This window comes from Choloepus didactylus, chromosome 19 (assembly GCF_015220235.1).
Source record: "Choloepus didactylus isolate mChoDid1 chromosome 19, mChoDid1.pri, whole genome shotgun sequence".
Classification (NCBI taxonomy): Eukaryota; Metazoa; Chordata; class Mammalia; order Pilosa; family Megalonychidae; genus Choloepus; species Choloepus didactylus.
In genome coordinates this window covers 40,568,952-40,584,770 of record NC_051325.1, presented here as the reverse complement: position 1 = coordinate 40,584,770, position 15,819 = coordinate 40,568,952, and the positions used below count along the sequence as shown (strand labels likewise).

General features: G+C 38.6%; 1 protein-coding gene across 4 annotated transcripts in view; it reads left to right on the top strand.

Annotated features, from left to right (window-relative positions):
- Positions 1-15,819, top strand: part of NDRG3 (NDRG family member 3) — a 108,703-nt gene that overhangs the window by 31,964 nt on the left and 60,920 nt on the right. For 3 of the 4 annotated variants that reach the window (XM_037811013.1, XM_037811010.1, XM_037811011.1), the window contains exons 2-3: positions 6,900-7,001; positions 14,973-15,008. In XM_037811013.1, the coding sequence (XP_037666941.1) occupies positions 6,945-7,001; positions 14,973-15,008 (93 nt within the window). In that variant the 5' untranslated portion in view covers positions 6,900-6,944. The remainder of the gene's footprint in view (positions 1-6,899; positions 7,002-14,972; positions 15,009-15,819) is intronic. The other variant, XM_037811012.1, reaches the window with a different exon arrangement.

The following is a 15,819-nucleotide window of genomic DNA, read 5'->3' as shown; positions in this document are numbered from 1 at the left end:
ATATGGCAGCGAGAACCGTACACTAAAGCGCGGCAGAATGGGCTGTGCGAACACCTCAATGTCTGCTGTGGAAGATAACCTTCCACACGCCCGCTGCTAATTGACTCAGAGTAAGAAAGGCAGAGGTGAAGCCAAAAGGGGAAACAAACCATGCCCCTTGCAGCCATCTTCCTGGCGGGCTGGGAACTCTCCTGCCTGGTGCCAGCGCCAAAGCACAGAGCCGCGCCAAAAAACCCAGTGTGACAGGAAGTGTTTGCAGCAACACGCGCACACTCCACAATATCAGGCATGGACAATAGCCTTTTGCACACCCACAGCTAATTGTCCCAGAGCTGGGAAGGCAGAGCTGTGCAAAAAGGGAAATTAACACTCCCCATACAGCCATCCATACAGCAGGCTTGGGAATGCACCTACGTCACCCGGTGGCCCAGAACTTCCCTTGAGGGACGGCGCACACTTGTGACATAGCACAACCTTCCCTCAGCAGAGGACCTAGAAGGGCACGGCTTGGAAGAGGGACCCACTTGCAAGTCCCAGGGATCATATGCCAATACCAAGGACTTGTGGGTCAGCGGCAGAGACAATCTGTGGTGAGACTGAAATGAAAGGTTAGTCTCTTGCAGCAGCCTTAAATCTCCAGGAACACCTGGGAGGTTTGATTATTAAAGCTGCCCTCCTTCCCTAACCACTCAGACACACACCCCAAATTCACGGCGAGCAGCACCAACAACACACCCAAACTTGGTGCACCAATTGGACCCCACAAGAATCAGACCCCCCGCAAACCACAAAGACAAAGTTGGGGAGAACTGACTTGAGGGGAATAGGTGACTCACGGATGCCATTTCCTGGTTAGTTAGAGAAAGTGTATGCCGCCAAGCTGTAGATCTGACAAATCCGAGATTAGTCTTTGAATAATCCTACATATCTTAAAAGAACCGTATCAAGTAAAGCAAATGCCAAGAGGCCAAAAACAACAGAAAATTTTAAAGCATATGAAAAAAACCGGACAGTATGGATAACCCAAGCCCAAGCAGCCAAATCAGAAGATCAGAGGAGACACAGTACTTGGAGCAATTAATCAAAGAACTAAGGACAAACGAGCATGGCACAGGATATAAAAGACATGAAGAAGAACATGGTACAGGATATAATGGACATGAAGAAGACCCTAGAAGAGCATAAAGAAGAAATTGCAAGAGTAAATAAAAAAAATAGATGATCTTATGTAAATAAAAGAAACTGTTGACCAAATTAAAAACATTCTGGATACTCATAGTACAAGACTAGAGGAAGATGAACAATGACTCAGCAACCTGGAGAACCACAGAATGGAAAATGAAAGAACAAAAGAAAGAATGGGGAAAAAAATTGAAAAAATAGAAATGGACCTCAGGGATATGATAAATAAAATAAAACGTCCAAATATAAGACTCATTGGTGACCCAGAAGGGGAAGAGAAGGGTAAAGGTCTAGAAAGGGTACTCAAAGAAATTGTTGGGAAAAACTTCCCAAACCTTTTACACAATATGAATACACAAAGCATAAATGCCCAGCGAACTCCAAATAGAATAAATCCAAATATACCCACTCCAAGACATGTTCTGATCAGACTGTCAAATACTGAAGAGAAGGAGCAAGTTCTGAAAGTAGCAAGAGAAAAGCAAATCACCACATACAAAGGAAACAACATAAGACTAAGTAATGACTACTCAGCGGCCACCATGGAGGCGAGAAGGCAGTGGCATGATATATTTAAAATTCTGAGAGAGAAAAATTTCCAACCAAGAATACTTTATCCAGCAAAGCTCTCCTTCAGATTTGAAGGAGAGCTTAAATTTTTCACAAACAAATGCTGAGAGATTTTGCTAATAAAAGACCTGCCCTACTTCAGATACTAAAGGGAGCCCTACCGACAGAGAAACAAAGAAAGGAGAGAGATAGGAGAAAGGTTCAGTACTAAAGAGATTCAATATTGATTCATTAAAGGACAATAAGAGAGAGAGGGAAAAAATATATCTGACAAACATAAACCAAAGGATAGGATGGCTGATTCAAGAAATGCCTTCACAGTAATAACGTTGAATGTAAATGGATTAAACTCCCCAATTAAAAGATATAGATTGGCAGAATGGATCAAAAAATATGAACAATCAATGTGTTGCTTGCAAGAGCCTCATCTTAGACACAGGGACACAAAGAAATTGAAAGTGAAAGGATGGAAAAAATATTTCATGCAAGCTACAGCCAAAAGAAAGCAGGAGTAGCAATATTAATCTCAGATAAAATAGAGTTTAAATGCAAGGATGTTATGAGAGACAAAGAAGGCCACTACATACTAATCAAAGGGGCAATTTAACAAGAAGCAGTAACAATCATAAATGTTCATGCACCCAATCATGGTGCTGCAAAATACAAACACTGGCAAAACTAAAGGAAGCAATGGATGTTTCCACAATAATTGTAGGAGATTTCAACACATCACTCTCTCCTATAGATAGATCAACCAGACAGAAGACCAATAAGGAAATTGAAAACCTAAACAATCTGATAAATGAATTTGATTTAACAGACATATATAGAAGATTACATCCCACATCACCAGGATACACATTCTTCTCTAGTGATCACGGAACATTCTCCAGAATAAACCATATGCTGGGACATAAAACAAGCCTCAATAAATTAAAAAAAAAATTGAAATTATTCAAAGCACATTCTCTGACCACAATGGAATACAATTAGAAGTCAATAACCATCAGGGACTTAGAAAAATCACAAACACCTGGAGGTTAAACAACGCCACTAAAATAAATGGTTTATAATGTAGAATGTAGGGGAACTAGCAATAGAGAGCAATTAATGAAGGGGGAACAATAACCCAATAAAAACAGATAAGCTATCATGGGTAAATGTAACGTTCTGGGAATGCCCAGGAATGACTATGGTTTGTAAATTTCTGATGGGTATGGTAGGAAGAAGTTCACAGAAATGTTGCTATACAGGTTATTTTCTTGGGGTAGAGTAGGAACATGTTGCAAATAAAGTAGTTATTTTAGGTTAGTTGTCTTTTTCTTACTCCCTTGTTATGGTTTCTTTGAAATGTTTTTTTATTGTATATCTTTAAAAAAAATTTTTTATATAGTTAATTAAAAAAAAAAAGTTAATTAAAAAAAATGAAAAAATATGCAGAGCCCCCTTGAGGAGCTAGTGGAGAATGCAGGGGTGTTGGCTTCCCCATCTCAGTGGTTGCTGATGTGCTCACAGACTTAGGGGATTGGTGGCTTGATGGGCTGAACCCTCTACCATGGGACTTGCCCTTGGCAAGACTGTTGCTGCAAAGGAGAGGCTAGGCCTGCCTGTAAGTGTGCCTAAGAGCCTCTGTTACTCAAATGTGGCCTTCTCTCGCTAGCTAAGGTGAAATCACTGCCCTCTCCCCTAAGTGGGATCTGACACCCAGGGGAGTGAATCTCCCTGGCAACATGGAATATGACTCCTGGGGAGGAATCTAGACCTGGCATTGTGGGATGGAGAACATCTTCTTGACCAAAAGGGGGACGTGAAAGGAATGAAATAAGCTTCAGTGGCAGAGAGATTCCAAAAGGAGCCAAGAGGTCACTCTGGTGGGCACTCTTAAGCACAATATAGACAACCCTTTTTAGGTTCTAATGAGTTGGAATAGCTAGCAGTAAATACCCGAAATTATCAAACTACAACCCAGAACCCCTGAATCTTGTAGACAATTGTATAAAAATGTAGTATATGACGGGTGACGATGTGATTGGGAAAGCCATATGGACCACACTCCCCTTTGTCCAGTTTATAGATGGAGGAGTAGAAAAATGGGGGGAATAAAAAGAAAAAAAAAAAGGAAGGCACCCAGTGTTCTTTTTTACTTTGGTTCTTTTTCACTTTGGTTTTTATTCTTATTGTTTTTGTGTGTGTGGTAATGAAAATGTCAAAAATCAATTTTGGTGATGAATGCACAACTATATAATGGTACTGTAAACAATTGAATGTACGCTTTGTTTGGTATGACTGCATGGTACATGAATATATCTTAATAAAAAATGAATTAAAAATTTGAAAAAAAAAGGTCTATGAATGCTGAAACTTTATATAATTATATATATATTTTTTGGATGCTGGGGTGTTGGAAGGGCTGGAAGGAGGTTAATGACATGGTGGAACTGTAGCCTGTAGCATCCTTTGGGATTTGGTCTATAGCTGCTCATTGAATTGTGCCTTGAAGGTCTTCATCTTTCTATATATACCTTGTATTGCATAATAGGGAAGGGACTGAGACTGTGGAACTATAACCCATAACAATTTTTAAAATTACATATATAACTGCCTGTTGAGCTGTACATCAAAAGTTGACACCTTTCTGTCTGAATGTTATATTTTACAATAATGGAAATGGCTGAAATTATGGAACTGTGACCCATGACATTCTTTGAAATTTGCTAACAACTTCTGGAATCATACTTTGAAAGGTATCACTGTTATGTATATATGTTAAAGTTGACAATTTAAAAAAAATTTTTTAAAAAGTTTGGCTTTTGGGCATTTAAGCAGCTCCCTCAAGCTTACCGGTTGCATGGCATCTGAGAAACGAATCACTTTCCTGTAAGGAGGTTAAATATCATCAGGCTTATGCCCTGTAGATATCTCAAATGTTTGGGATGCTTATGATTGACTTGTGGGGACCATAGACTCCCATTGCCACCCTCTGGATTCCTCAAAGGAATGACTTAGTCTGCCCTAATTTAGTCACAGTTGGGAGCAGTATTTATTTTGAGGTGTTGGTCAGTAATACTTAAAACGTAGCCTGGAGCACATACCCTTTCCATAGCTAATTACATCAAAGCCATGCCATCCTATCTCTGGAGGTAAAACAGAAAAGTGGATTAATATAGTAGACTGGTATGAGCAAAGTTTGTCACATTTTCAGCTTACCTTCCCAAGGGGTTGATACTTCAAGTCCTGGCTCAGATGTCTCTTTCCTTGTGAAGGCTTTCTTGATTCCTACCAATGACAGGTAATTGCTCCTTCTCTGAACTACTGTGGCCCTTTTTAAAAATTTTTAATTTTGTAGTTTGTTTTATACATGGCTGTCATCTCTACTCTGTAATAAGCTCCTGGAAGGCTGGGACCTTCTTTGTATCTTCCATAGTGCTTTGCTCAGTGGGGGCTCAATAAATGGTTGTTGAATGGCTAAATCTCCAACTCATTGAGTTAGCATTTTTCCTGACTTTATGGGTCCAGGGCCAAGGTAGAAGGAATGAAGCCTGGAGCTTTGTATTCTGGGTCAGAATCTCTTGCTCCCAATATTGCAGAATTGTAGCTTTTCCCTGGGCTTCCTGCATGTGGGAGGGAGGAAAGATTCATGGTTCATTATCCTGCCTCCCTCTTTCCAGTTTCCTTCTTGCCCTAGCACTGTATTTCCTGGTCTTTCTCCTCTCTGTACTAGTTATCTATTGCTGTGTAACAAATCACTGCAAAACAAAATCATTTATTATCTTTCATGATTTCTGTAGGTCAGGAATTCTGAAATAGGATTGGTAGGGTGATTCTGGCTCAGGATCTCTAGTGAGGTTGTAGTCAGATGTCTGTGGGACTGCAGTCATCTGAAGTCTTGACTGAGGCTGGAGGATCCATTTGTGAAGTGGCTTATTCACATGGCTGGCAAGTTGGTACTGGTAAGGTGGTTCCTCTTCACATGGCATCTGCAGAGGGCTGCTTGAGCATCTTCATGATGTGGTACTGGCTTCTAGAGCTAGTGATTCAAGACACTAAAGCAGAAACTGCAATAACTTTATGACCTAGCTTTGGAAATCACATATAGTTTTCTCTGCCATATTCTGTTGGTTACACAGGCCATCCTGGACTCAATTGGGTAGGGGATTACACAAGAGGATGAATGTCAAAAGTCAAGAATCACTGGGCCTGTTAGAGGCCATCTTGGAGACTGGTTCATATTCTCCATCCAGTGCTGTGATTCCCCAAATTAAGTCTAGTGAGCTTAGACTCAGTTCATCTCCCTTTTCATTCTCATTGTGATTACTGATTTGAGTCCTTATTCTACACAACAGCATCTCTTCTATTTTTGTCCCCTCTGAATCTTCCCTCCAGACTATTGCTTCCTGAAATGTAACTCTGAACATGTTGTTTCCTTGCTTATAAATCTTCTGGAACTGAAGTGTACACTCCTTGAGGAGTCCGTGAGGACTACTATGTATTGGTTATCTATTGTTGCATAACAATATTACCACAAACTTAGTGACTTGAGATGTATTTATCATCTCACAGTTTCTGTGGGTCATGAGTTGGCACGTCTTGGCTGGGTCTTCTTCAAGACTCTGATCAAGGTATTGGCCAGGGCTGGCTTCTCACCTGAGACTTGACTGAGGAAGGCTCTGATTTCATGCTTATGCGGATATTGATAGCATTCATTTCCTTACAAGCTGTCAGACTGAGAGTCCCAGTTTCTTGCTGCCTTTGAGCTCGCAGCTGCCCTCAATTCCTTGCCAAGTGGTTCTTTCACAACATATCACTTTGCTTTTTTCAAAGCCAGACTGGGCAAGAGTATCTCTCAGCCAGACAGATGTTAAAAACATATTTAATATATGTAATGTAATCATATACAGGTACTCACATACTTTCAATCACCTTTGCCAGAGTTAGGAGAAAGAGGGATGATTACAGGAGGCAGGGATCATGGAGGCCTCTTTAGAATCTGTCCACTGTAATGGTCTAGTTTACTGTGTCTTCAGCACCCTGAGCAGTGCTTAACACATAGTAAACTCTAATATTTTCGTGAATGTAGGGTGACTATTATGTTTCCAACTCCTGGCTTAAGCCTTTTTTTTTTTTTACTTCCTTCTTTTTTGTTTCAGTGTCGTCAGTTCATTCTTGAGATTCCCCTATTCTCATCTGTCCTCATGGATGAACTTCAGGATGTTCAACTCACAGAGATCAAACCACTTCTAAATGATAAGGTAAATAAAGACTGCTCTCTTTACTAAAATATATGCAAGTCTTTTCTTTTGAGAATTCACTTCCTATATTATCTGAGTAATAACTAACTCAAAACATATTTAGCTTGACTTTCTGTGGAATGAATTCCTTAAATATATGTTTACCCCTCTTTTTGACATCTTCCCTCCCTTTTCTTTTTTCCTACTCGTGCTTCAACAAGTCAAGTTATTCTTGAAATTTTCCTGTTTTATAGATAGAGATATTAAGGGGGAAGAATACTATGGCAAAGCTGAGCAGCAAGTATGAGGTTGCAGTTTGACTTAGAATCCAGGTGTCTGACTTTCAATTTCTATATGGAAAATTTAACACCCATGGCAGGTGATGTACATAGATTGTAACCCTATCCTAAAATTTGTCAAGTCTGTGACATCACCTTTCTGTGAATATCAGGATTTTCATCAGGATTGCCTGGATGTCAGTAATATACTTCCTTTTTATGTCAGTGTTGGAGAACTACACAATCAGCAGCACAGTTGACTGCTACCAGGACCCAACAGTTAAAGAATGGTGTGATATGTGTTACCAGAAAGCTAAGAAAGTCTTATCCTCTTCCCTGTCTCTTTCTTTTCAGTAAGCGTACATAAAATTCCTTCTTTTCAACTCTATTCTTTTGGTTTACTGTCATTGTCCCCTGTTAAAATACTCTTGTAGCTTCGTGTGAATGACTCCATAGCATCCTTTCCTGAGGGAAGAATAAGTACTGAATTTTATTAATGTGAAGTCTTGTCCCAAAAATGATGCAGCATGAAGAAAAGGAAAGAAATGAAATCTGTATCTGTAAAGCTTAACTACAGCTACAAAAATGAATAGTTTATGAAGTAAGAGGGAGTAGGCAGATAAGCTTTAGGATGGCAGTACCTATGCTAAACCTGGCTGATCATCAGAATTAGCTGGGGAATTGTTTAAAAATACAGATTCTTGGGTCCCACTCTAGACCAACTATATCAAAAACTCTAGTGGTGGAACCTGGGGGATACACATAAATGCACACACACACACACACACACACAGCCTAAGCTCCAGCTCCCAAGGTTGAGAACCATGTCTGAAGTGATTCTGATTAGTTAATGTTAGAAATCCCTGACCAAAAAGGTTTCAGGTGTTTGAGGACTGGGGCACAAATAAGGAGAATTCTTCCCCTTGGAAGTCCACAGGACGCCTAAGGAGGTACCCAAATGAAAGAATGTCTGGAGTTAATTGACTAGATATCTCATAAAAAAGGCAGCTGGAAAAGGAAAGATTCAGTGAATGTGACCATAGAAAGGCAGTGAATTAACATCTAGGTCTTCCTCTCTGAGGCTGCATGATACTTTGGTTATGTCCAGTGTGCCAAAGCAGTGTCTCACGTCTAACATCTGTCAGCTCCTCTTTGATATGCCTAAGCTGTTCTGCCCACTTCCCACACTCCATCTTGCTCTTCTCTCCCCCTGAGAAGTGCTCCTTTTCCATCAGTATTCATGAAGGCTCCCCTGCTCTAGTCAAGGTTGTAGAGGTAAATTGGCTCTAGGCCCTCTTTGGATGGTGGAATTCCCAAACACAGAATTCTGCCCCTATTAGCTTCCCTCCCTCCCCAGTGTGTTGATGCTTCTGTCTTTACCTAGCAAGTGTGTTGCTTTTGCATACATTGTGAAAGGTGCAATGATGATAATGCCTCTCTATCATTATTTCATTTGATCCTCCTAGTATCTTGGTGAAATAGGAAGCACAGATAAATTTATTCCCATATTGTTGATGAGGAATCTAAGCCTAAAAGTAAGACAGCTTATTCAGATTGATTACCAAAGAGTACTATTTTCATTAAAGCAAAAATACTTGCTATAGGACACATTTCTTAACTTCAGCCCTATTGATGTTTTGACAACCAAAAATGTTTCCACACATTGCCAGATGTCTTCTGGAGGTCAGAGTCTCTCTGGTCAAGAACCGCTGCTGTAGGGGATAAGCCTTCAAGTTTGAAAAGGAGTAGGTATCTTCAGGGCTTTTTTTTTTTTTTTTACCTGTCCTAGTATTATTTATTAAGGCCTTTTATGTTCTTTGTATGCATTCTCTTTTAATCCTTGGAGTATTGCTCTGAAGTTGATAGTATTATTCTTCACTTAGCAGATGAAAAACTTAAGACTGAAAGATGACTTGCCAGTCAGTAAGTGGCAGAGTCAGGACTGAAACAGGTGTTTTCAACTCCAAAACCTGAGCCTTTCCGACATGCTGACCCTTTTGATATTTTGGTATCACATATGTGGCTTGTACTGTCTAAGGAGAAGCCTAGAGATTTATATCATTTCATCTCTTCTTTCTGCCATTCTCTCCCTAAATATACTCTTAGCTATAGACATTGCTGCATCCTTCCAGGCTTCAGGAAACTAGTCCCAACCTGTCATGGAGATATTTGTCCTAAGATGACTGTAAGGCAGCATTCTCAATATAACTTTAAGTGAAGCATATGTTAACTTGTTTCTTGTCATTTGTTGGTACTTTTCCCATTTAATTTTAGTATGCCTGTAATTTTGTCTACTACTCAAAATTAGGAAGAAGTAGTAATCTTGACAACTTGTTTGGCCTGCAGTGATGAAAAGAAACAACCACCAGCACTTGTCTTTGTTGCAGGGAGGGGCAGAGATGGCACAGCAGGTGAAATTATTGTTTTTTAAATAATGTTTAACCATTTTCAGAGCATTTTCACAAATATTATCTTATTTGAGTCTCCCAACCTCTTATAAAGTAAGTGGTTGAAGATATTTTTAACTCTGTCTTACAGATGAGGCTCAGAGAAGTTATATCATTTGTCCAAAGCTAATGTCTGGTAAGCTGATAAAGCCAGGACCAGAAATAATGTCTTTTGCTCTAGACCTGGATCAGGAGGTCTAGGGCTCTTCCATCTTCTGCTGCCTCTTACAGTTGATTGCTTCCACCTCCTCACCCGACAAACCTAGTAATGAGCAATAGAGCTGACTGATTTGTGGTTCATTTTCGCTAGCTTCCTCTACTGAGCCTAATGGAAGCCAAAAGCCAGGCTTGAGAAAACAAGTAGGAGGCCACAATGGGGTCTGAAGAATTGAGTAAATATCAGGAAGGGGAGTAAGTATTTAGTGGAGAGAAAGGTAACAAGTTATTTACTTTGTTTTGGTTATTACAGTAGAAAGTGAGGTAAATCCTACTGCAATTTGTTTTCCCTTTCTGTTAGTTACTGGAAATGTTAGCAGGGAGAGAATTGGAGGGGACAACAGTGACAGGCAGAGTTCGTGCCAACGTCTTAAAAAAAAAGGACAGCAGCCACAATTGAAATCCGACATTTCATGATATTTTCATTAAAGATTATTTGTGAAGTACAAAATCTAGTGTGAACTAGAGGACGGACTTTAACTAATAAGTGATTGTTGTCAGAAATGACCTAGATGGGACTGGAGCAGGAAATGACTTCTGTCAAGTAATGACGCCACCGTGACAGACAACTCCAACCAGCTACAAAAGGCCCCAGAAGGAGGGAGGAGCCCTGGCCCTAGGTACAAATTAGCAATGTGCCCAAGGAGTTTTTAATACTGGGGGTCAGTGACACATAACATTAACCTGATAATATGTTATGTTAGAGGTTATTTTAGAATTGAAATTGTACCTTTTCAACAGTCTGCCAATGATTATACCTGACAGTCATTTTATGCAAGTATCTGACCTCTTTACAAATTTCTTTATGAAGCCTCAGTTTCTCAGTGTTTTTTCTGAAGATGATATAGATATTTAAAATATACATGCATACTCACATAGAGAATTTCCATTTTCATCTCTGCATTATTGGCTTGAACAGATTTCTACTTAAAAATGGTTTACTGATTGTAAAACATTGGTTTATTATAAACTTTATTAATCTTTATTATTAAAGAGAAACAATATTTTCTGAGTTTATCCTTCTGTTTGTGCAACCCTCCATCTTTCTTTCCACTTTCTGTTGGTAGGGATTATTGTCTTTTTTTCTTAATAGAAACCTCATATTTTATTCTCTTTGATAGTTTTAATTAGTTTGTTTCTAAAACCTTTACTGTTGTAACTACTCCTTCTCCCAACTTTAGTTCCCAGCATATCAATTGCATGTAACCTTTCCTCTTTGGTAGTCATTTCTTACTCAGATCTAGTATCTCTATTTTGAGATTTTCATAACCTCTGTAAAATGATTTTGCTAGCACTTGCTAAGTGCCAGGACTGAGAATAGAGTAGTGAATCTCACATTGTCCCTGGATTTTTCATAAAATAGGTGGATTCACCCCAAATTTCTTCCTTTTAGGTAGCTGGATCTAAGGTGTTATGTATCTCATCTTTCTTTCCATTATGCATGTTACCTTCTGTCTTTCAAAGCTATATATGCTTAACTAGATCTCATGTTGAAATGTTTTCCTGCTGCTTCTTCCCCACCCCCACCCCCGATTTTACATTCTTCTCTGCATTCATTGATCTCTTCTGAGTTGCTCTTTGCTTCTTCTTTGGGCTTCTAATTGAAAGAATTACTTGCTTTTATCTTCTTGAACGGCCTCATTTACTTTGCATGTTTGGCACTAAGGCCCCATTAGAAAACATTCACCTTATCTGGCTTCTACCTGGACTGCAACTTCCATTAATAATTGGTCTTTTCCCTTGATATGTCCTTTTTTTCTTTCTTCCCCCAAATTATCTTTTGTTTTAATTTTTTCTTGAATCCCTTTCTGCTACTTAAGTCTTTTTCGTGCAAGAATCTTTGAACATGGCATTGATGGCAGTGTCAAAACAGAAAGAAAAAAGAAATCACCCTCTCCTTGAAATTTCTAGAAATTTGTTAGAGTATAATCATGTACCGTGAACATCAGAGACAAATAAATCACATTGTGCCAGGCCCCAGGGAAGTCTTCATCATTCTAGGATGTACCCAATGAGTAGTTTTGAATATTTAGTGAATTTACAGAATATGGCTTAAGTTGAACACAATCGAGTAGGGGAGCAGGTAATGATCTCCATTCAGAAACTCAGATGCCAAACACTGTCAAACAGACCCAGTCAGATCCTTTTTCAGGATGATCACTCGTGAAGCCTGAAGCCATTCTCCAAGAGGGTCTAAAATTTCTTTAAAAAGATTAAAAAATTGTAAAAAGGCAAGACACAGGTGTTAGATAGTCTTCCCCTAGTTATTAGTACCTCTTATCAGAAATAACAGCATCCTTTTTTCTTTTTTACACATCTGGGAATGTAGCTGGGTAACTGACTTAAGAATACTTTTTTTTTTTTTTTTTTTTTTACTATGTACTCAACAAACGAGATAACTTGGATTTCTGGAGGGAATTGCCTCTTTTTGGCATTCCCCTTTGTGCTTATCTTAGGCTGAGGGCATCACAGCTGTTTTCACTTTATGTGGAGGAGTAAATCATATACACAGTGACAGCTGTTTCCCAAAGAGCTCATCAAAATTCATGTCTCTGTGTTCCATAACCAAAATTTTAGTTCAGACTAGAGTGATTTTTCTCTAATCTTTCTAAATAATCTCTAAAGGGACCTCTGGGAACCCTGTAAAATTGAAACTCTAATATGATATGTTGTGATATCATTATAAATCATTATTCAAAAGATTAAATGGAAATTTTTAATTTTATATTACGAAATACTAAGTAACAAACATATCTTTGTACCATAACAGATTCTCTCTCTATTTTTTTAAGTTTTCTAATTACAAAAGGGGAAGTACATGCTCATTGTAGAAAAGTGTAATGAAACTTATAATCACCCATGTCTCTCTACCCAGAAATAGCTGCTATTATCAGTGTTTTGGTTTTTTCCCTAGTCCCTTTTTTTATGCATGTTTTAATGTAGTTGAATTCAAACAGTAAAGACCATTTTGTATGCTACCTTTTTTTCCCACTTAACCGTATCATTCCTTAAACTGGAATGCAGTAGAGTTTTTAGTTGTTTTTGACCTCAAGTCTTAAACAAAAAGCCCCTCAATATTTAGTTCTGTTGTATAGGCTTATTCATTCTATAAATATATATCAAGCACCTGATTTATACCAGGTCCTGTATATTACATTTGGGGGAAGGTGCAAATTGAATCATAAACAGTTAACTCACCGACTAGTCATTTTATATCCTACTGAAACCATCAACCCAAGTCCATGAGAGGGCCCTTCCCTCTGTTTCTCTTAGTCTAATTGGAAATTAAAAACAATGACTTCTCTGAAGAAGTTCTTAGGCATTTTATGGGGTTTGTGGGAGCCATGGAACATTATGGTTCTTTTTACCAACCGTAACATTCCTTAGAAGTGTGCTACCCAGTCCCATCTGATGAATGTCTTAGTTGTTTCTTCATGCTGTGACCACATCAGACTTTATTTTGTAAACTCAGTTTCATGCCAGTAATACTTTAGACTAGCTCTTGCCTGTTCTCATTGGCACTCTCTTGCCTGTTCTTAGTGGCATCTGCAGTCTCTCTGATTCCTAATCTATTGTGACCTTTCTTTCCTCTTTTAGTGAAACAGGGGCCTCCTACCCATAACTTTATTCCCTTAAAAGCTTTCAGATTCTGGATCAGTGCTGTTGAGTAGAAGTTTCTGCGATAATGGAAATGTTTTATATCTGCATTGTCCAATATACTAGCCACATGTATCTATTGAGCACTTGAAATGTGGCTAAAGCAATTGAGAAACTGAGTTTTTAATTTTAATTAATTTAAATTTAAATTGCCACATGAGGCTAATGGCTCCCATATTGTATAGCGCAGCTCTAGATCATCCCAGCTGGCTCCATGAGTTGCTCTCATGGGGAAGACAGTTTCTTTCTTTGGGTGTTTGTACCACACTGGGCTGTGCTTTTAACCTCTAACTATGTTGTCCTGCCAGCATTGTGGTTAGTGGAATCAATAACCATTTCTAAGAGGAGCTTCTTGGAAGATGTTGGAAATGCTTAGTACTCATTTAGAATCAAACTTTTAGATCTTCGCTGGAGGACAGCTTTCTTGAGGGTGCTTATTAGCAACTCTAGGCCCTTTGGAAGCTGCTATGGAGACAGAATAGATATGTTATTAGAACCCAGTTTCTGAATGAGGGGTTTTTTCAGGGGAGAGGCTTATACTTAGTGAAAAATGAAGCCAGCAGTTTTTCTTTTTTCTTCACAAAAAATGTCACTGGTTATCCTTTTTATGCTCTTATGTCATATACTCTTGCAACTCTGGCATCTGAAATGCTGCACAAAATGCTTCTGAGTCATTGCCATTGGTTTTCTTTCCTTTTTTTTTTTTTTTTTTTAACTCAAAATTACTATAGTGTAATCCCTTTTTAGAAGCTTGGTAAATTATCCTTGGATCTTTTGACTATAATCTACTTTTTAAGTGATTCAGAGATTTGTTCTTTTTTCCTATCAGCAAAAAAAATAATGTCTTAGGAACACTGTTATATCTTTCTTTCCCTCTTTCAATGATACTGCCTTTCTTCTTTGGTAGATTTCAGGTCTTCCATTTCTGATCTATCCATATCTAATCATTTCTTTAATTCCTAGTTCTGGGCACCCTGACTCCTGCTCTCCTTTATCCCATTAGGGTTGGTTTCCAACTCCTTTCCTCCCAAGTACCACCTGCATGTGTTGCAGGTGTGTTCTCAGACTGTATTCATGCTATACTCTCTTCCCACAAGTTCTTATTGCTTTGCTTAAGATAGGGAGGCAAAAATTAGAAGCCTTGCTGTGAAACCAAGATCTTTTCCTTTAACTTCGCAGTAAGCCTGTCAAAGCTAATCTTACCTCTAAAGACTTTCCCTTTACTAACACATGTTATAAACTACCCTACTTCAAAGCCTTTTGATGAGGACCATTTCAGTTTTATAGCAATCAGGAGGCTGCATATGCACTGCTTTCATTGTGAACTGAATTTGCTGCACATTTGGGGAAGCCACGTGGGGAAACTGACTGTGTTTTCTGCCTTCTGTTGACAGAATGGTACACGAAACTTCCAGGACTTTGACTGTCAGGTAAGGATTGTACAGGCACCAAGGAGGGCTGTGTACAGGATTTCTGCAATGCTTCACTTCCAACAGTGGTGGTCTTGTAGAAGAGGATTTCTTTTCATAGCTAATCAGACTTCTTAATGTTCTTTTAGTCTTTGGATCAAGTTTATTTAAAATGATTTGTTATCAGGTTCAAAAATTGCCTGCCAGGTTCCTGTTTTTTTTTTTTATTGCTGTAGGTTACTATATTGAGCCTGTATTTTTGTGATTAAGATCGGCTTTCCTCAAGTGATATTGAAAACCTTGGTCACAGGTATCAAAAGGAAGGTTGTCACCCCACTGCAGAGAAGATGGAGAGGGGTCATTTGGAGGGGAGAGGTTTTTTTTTGTTTTGTTGTTTTGTTTTGTTTTGTTTTGTTTGAGGTTTATATTTTTTTTATTGAGATTGTTCACATACCATACAATTACCCAAAGATCCAAAGTGTACAATCAGTTGCCCATGGTAACATCATACAGCTGTGCATCCGTCACCACAATTAATTTGTTTTCAATTTTTAAAACATTTTCATTACTCCAGGAAAGAAATAAAGACAAAAGATGAAAACTCAAATCCTCCCATACCCCTAACCATCCCCCCTCCATTATTGACTCATAGTATTGGTATAGTACATTTGTTACTCTTGCTGAAAGAATGTTAAAATACTACTAACTGTAGTATACAGTTTGCAATAGGTATACTTTTTCCCTATGTGCCCCTCTATTATTAACTTCTAGTTATAGTGTCATACATTTGTTCTAGTTCATGAAAGAGATTTCTGATATTTGTACACTTGAT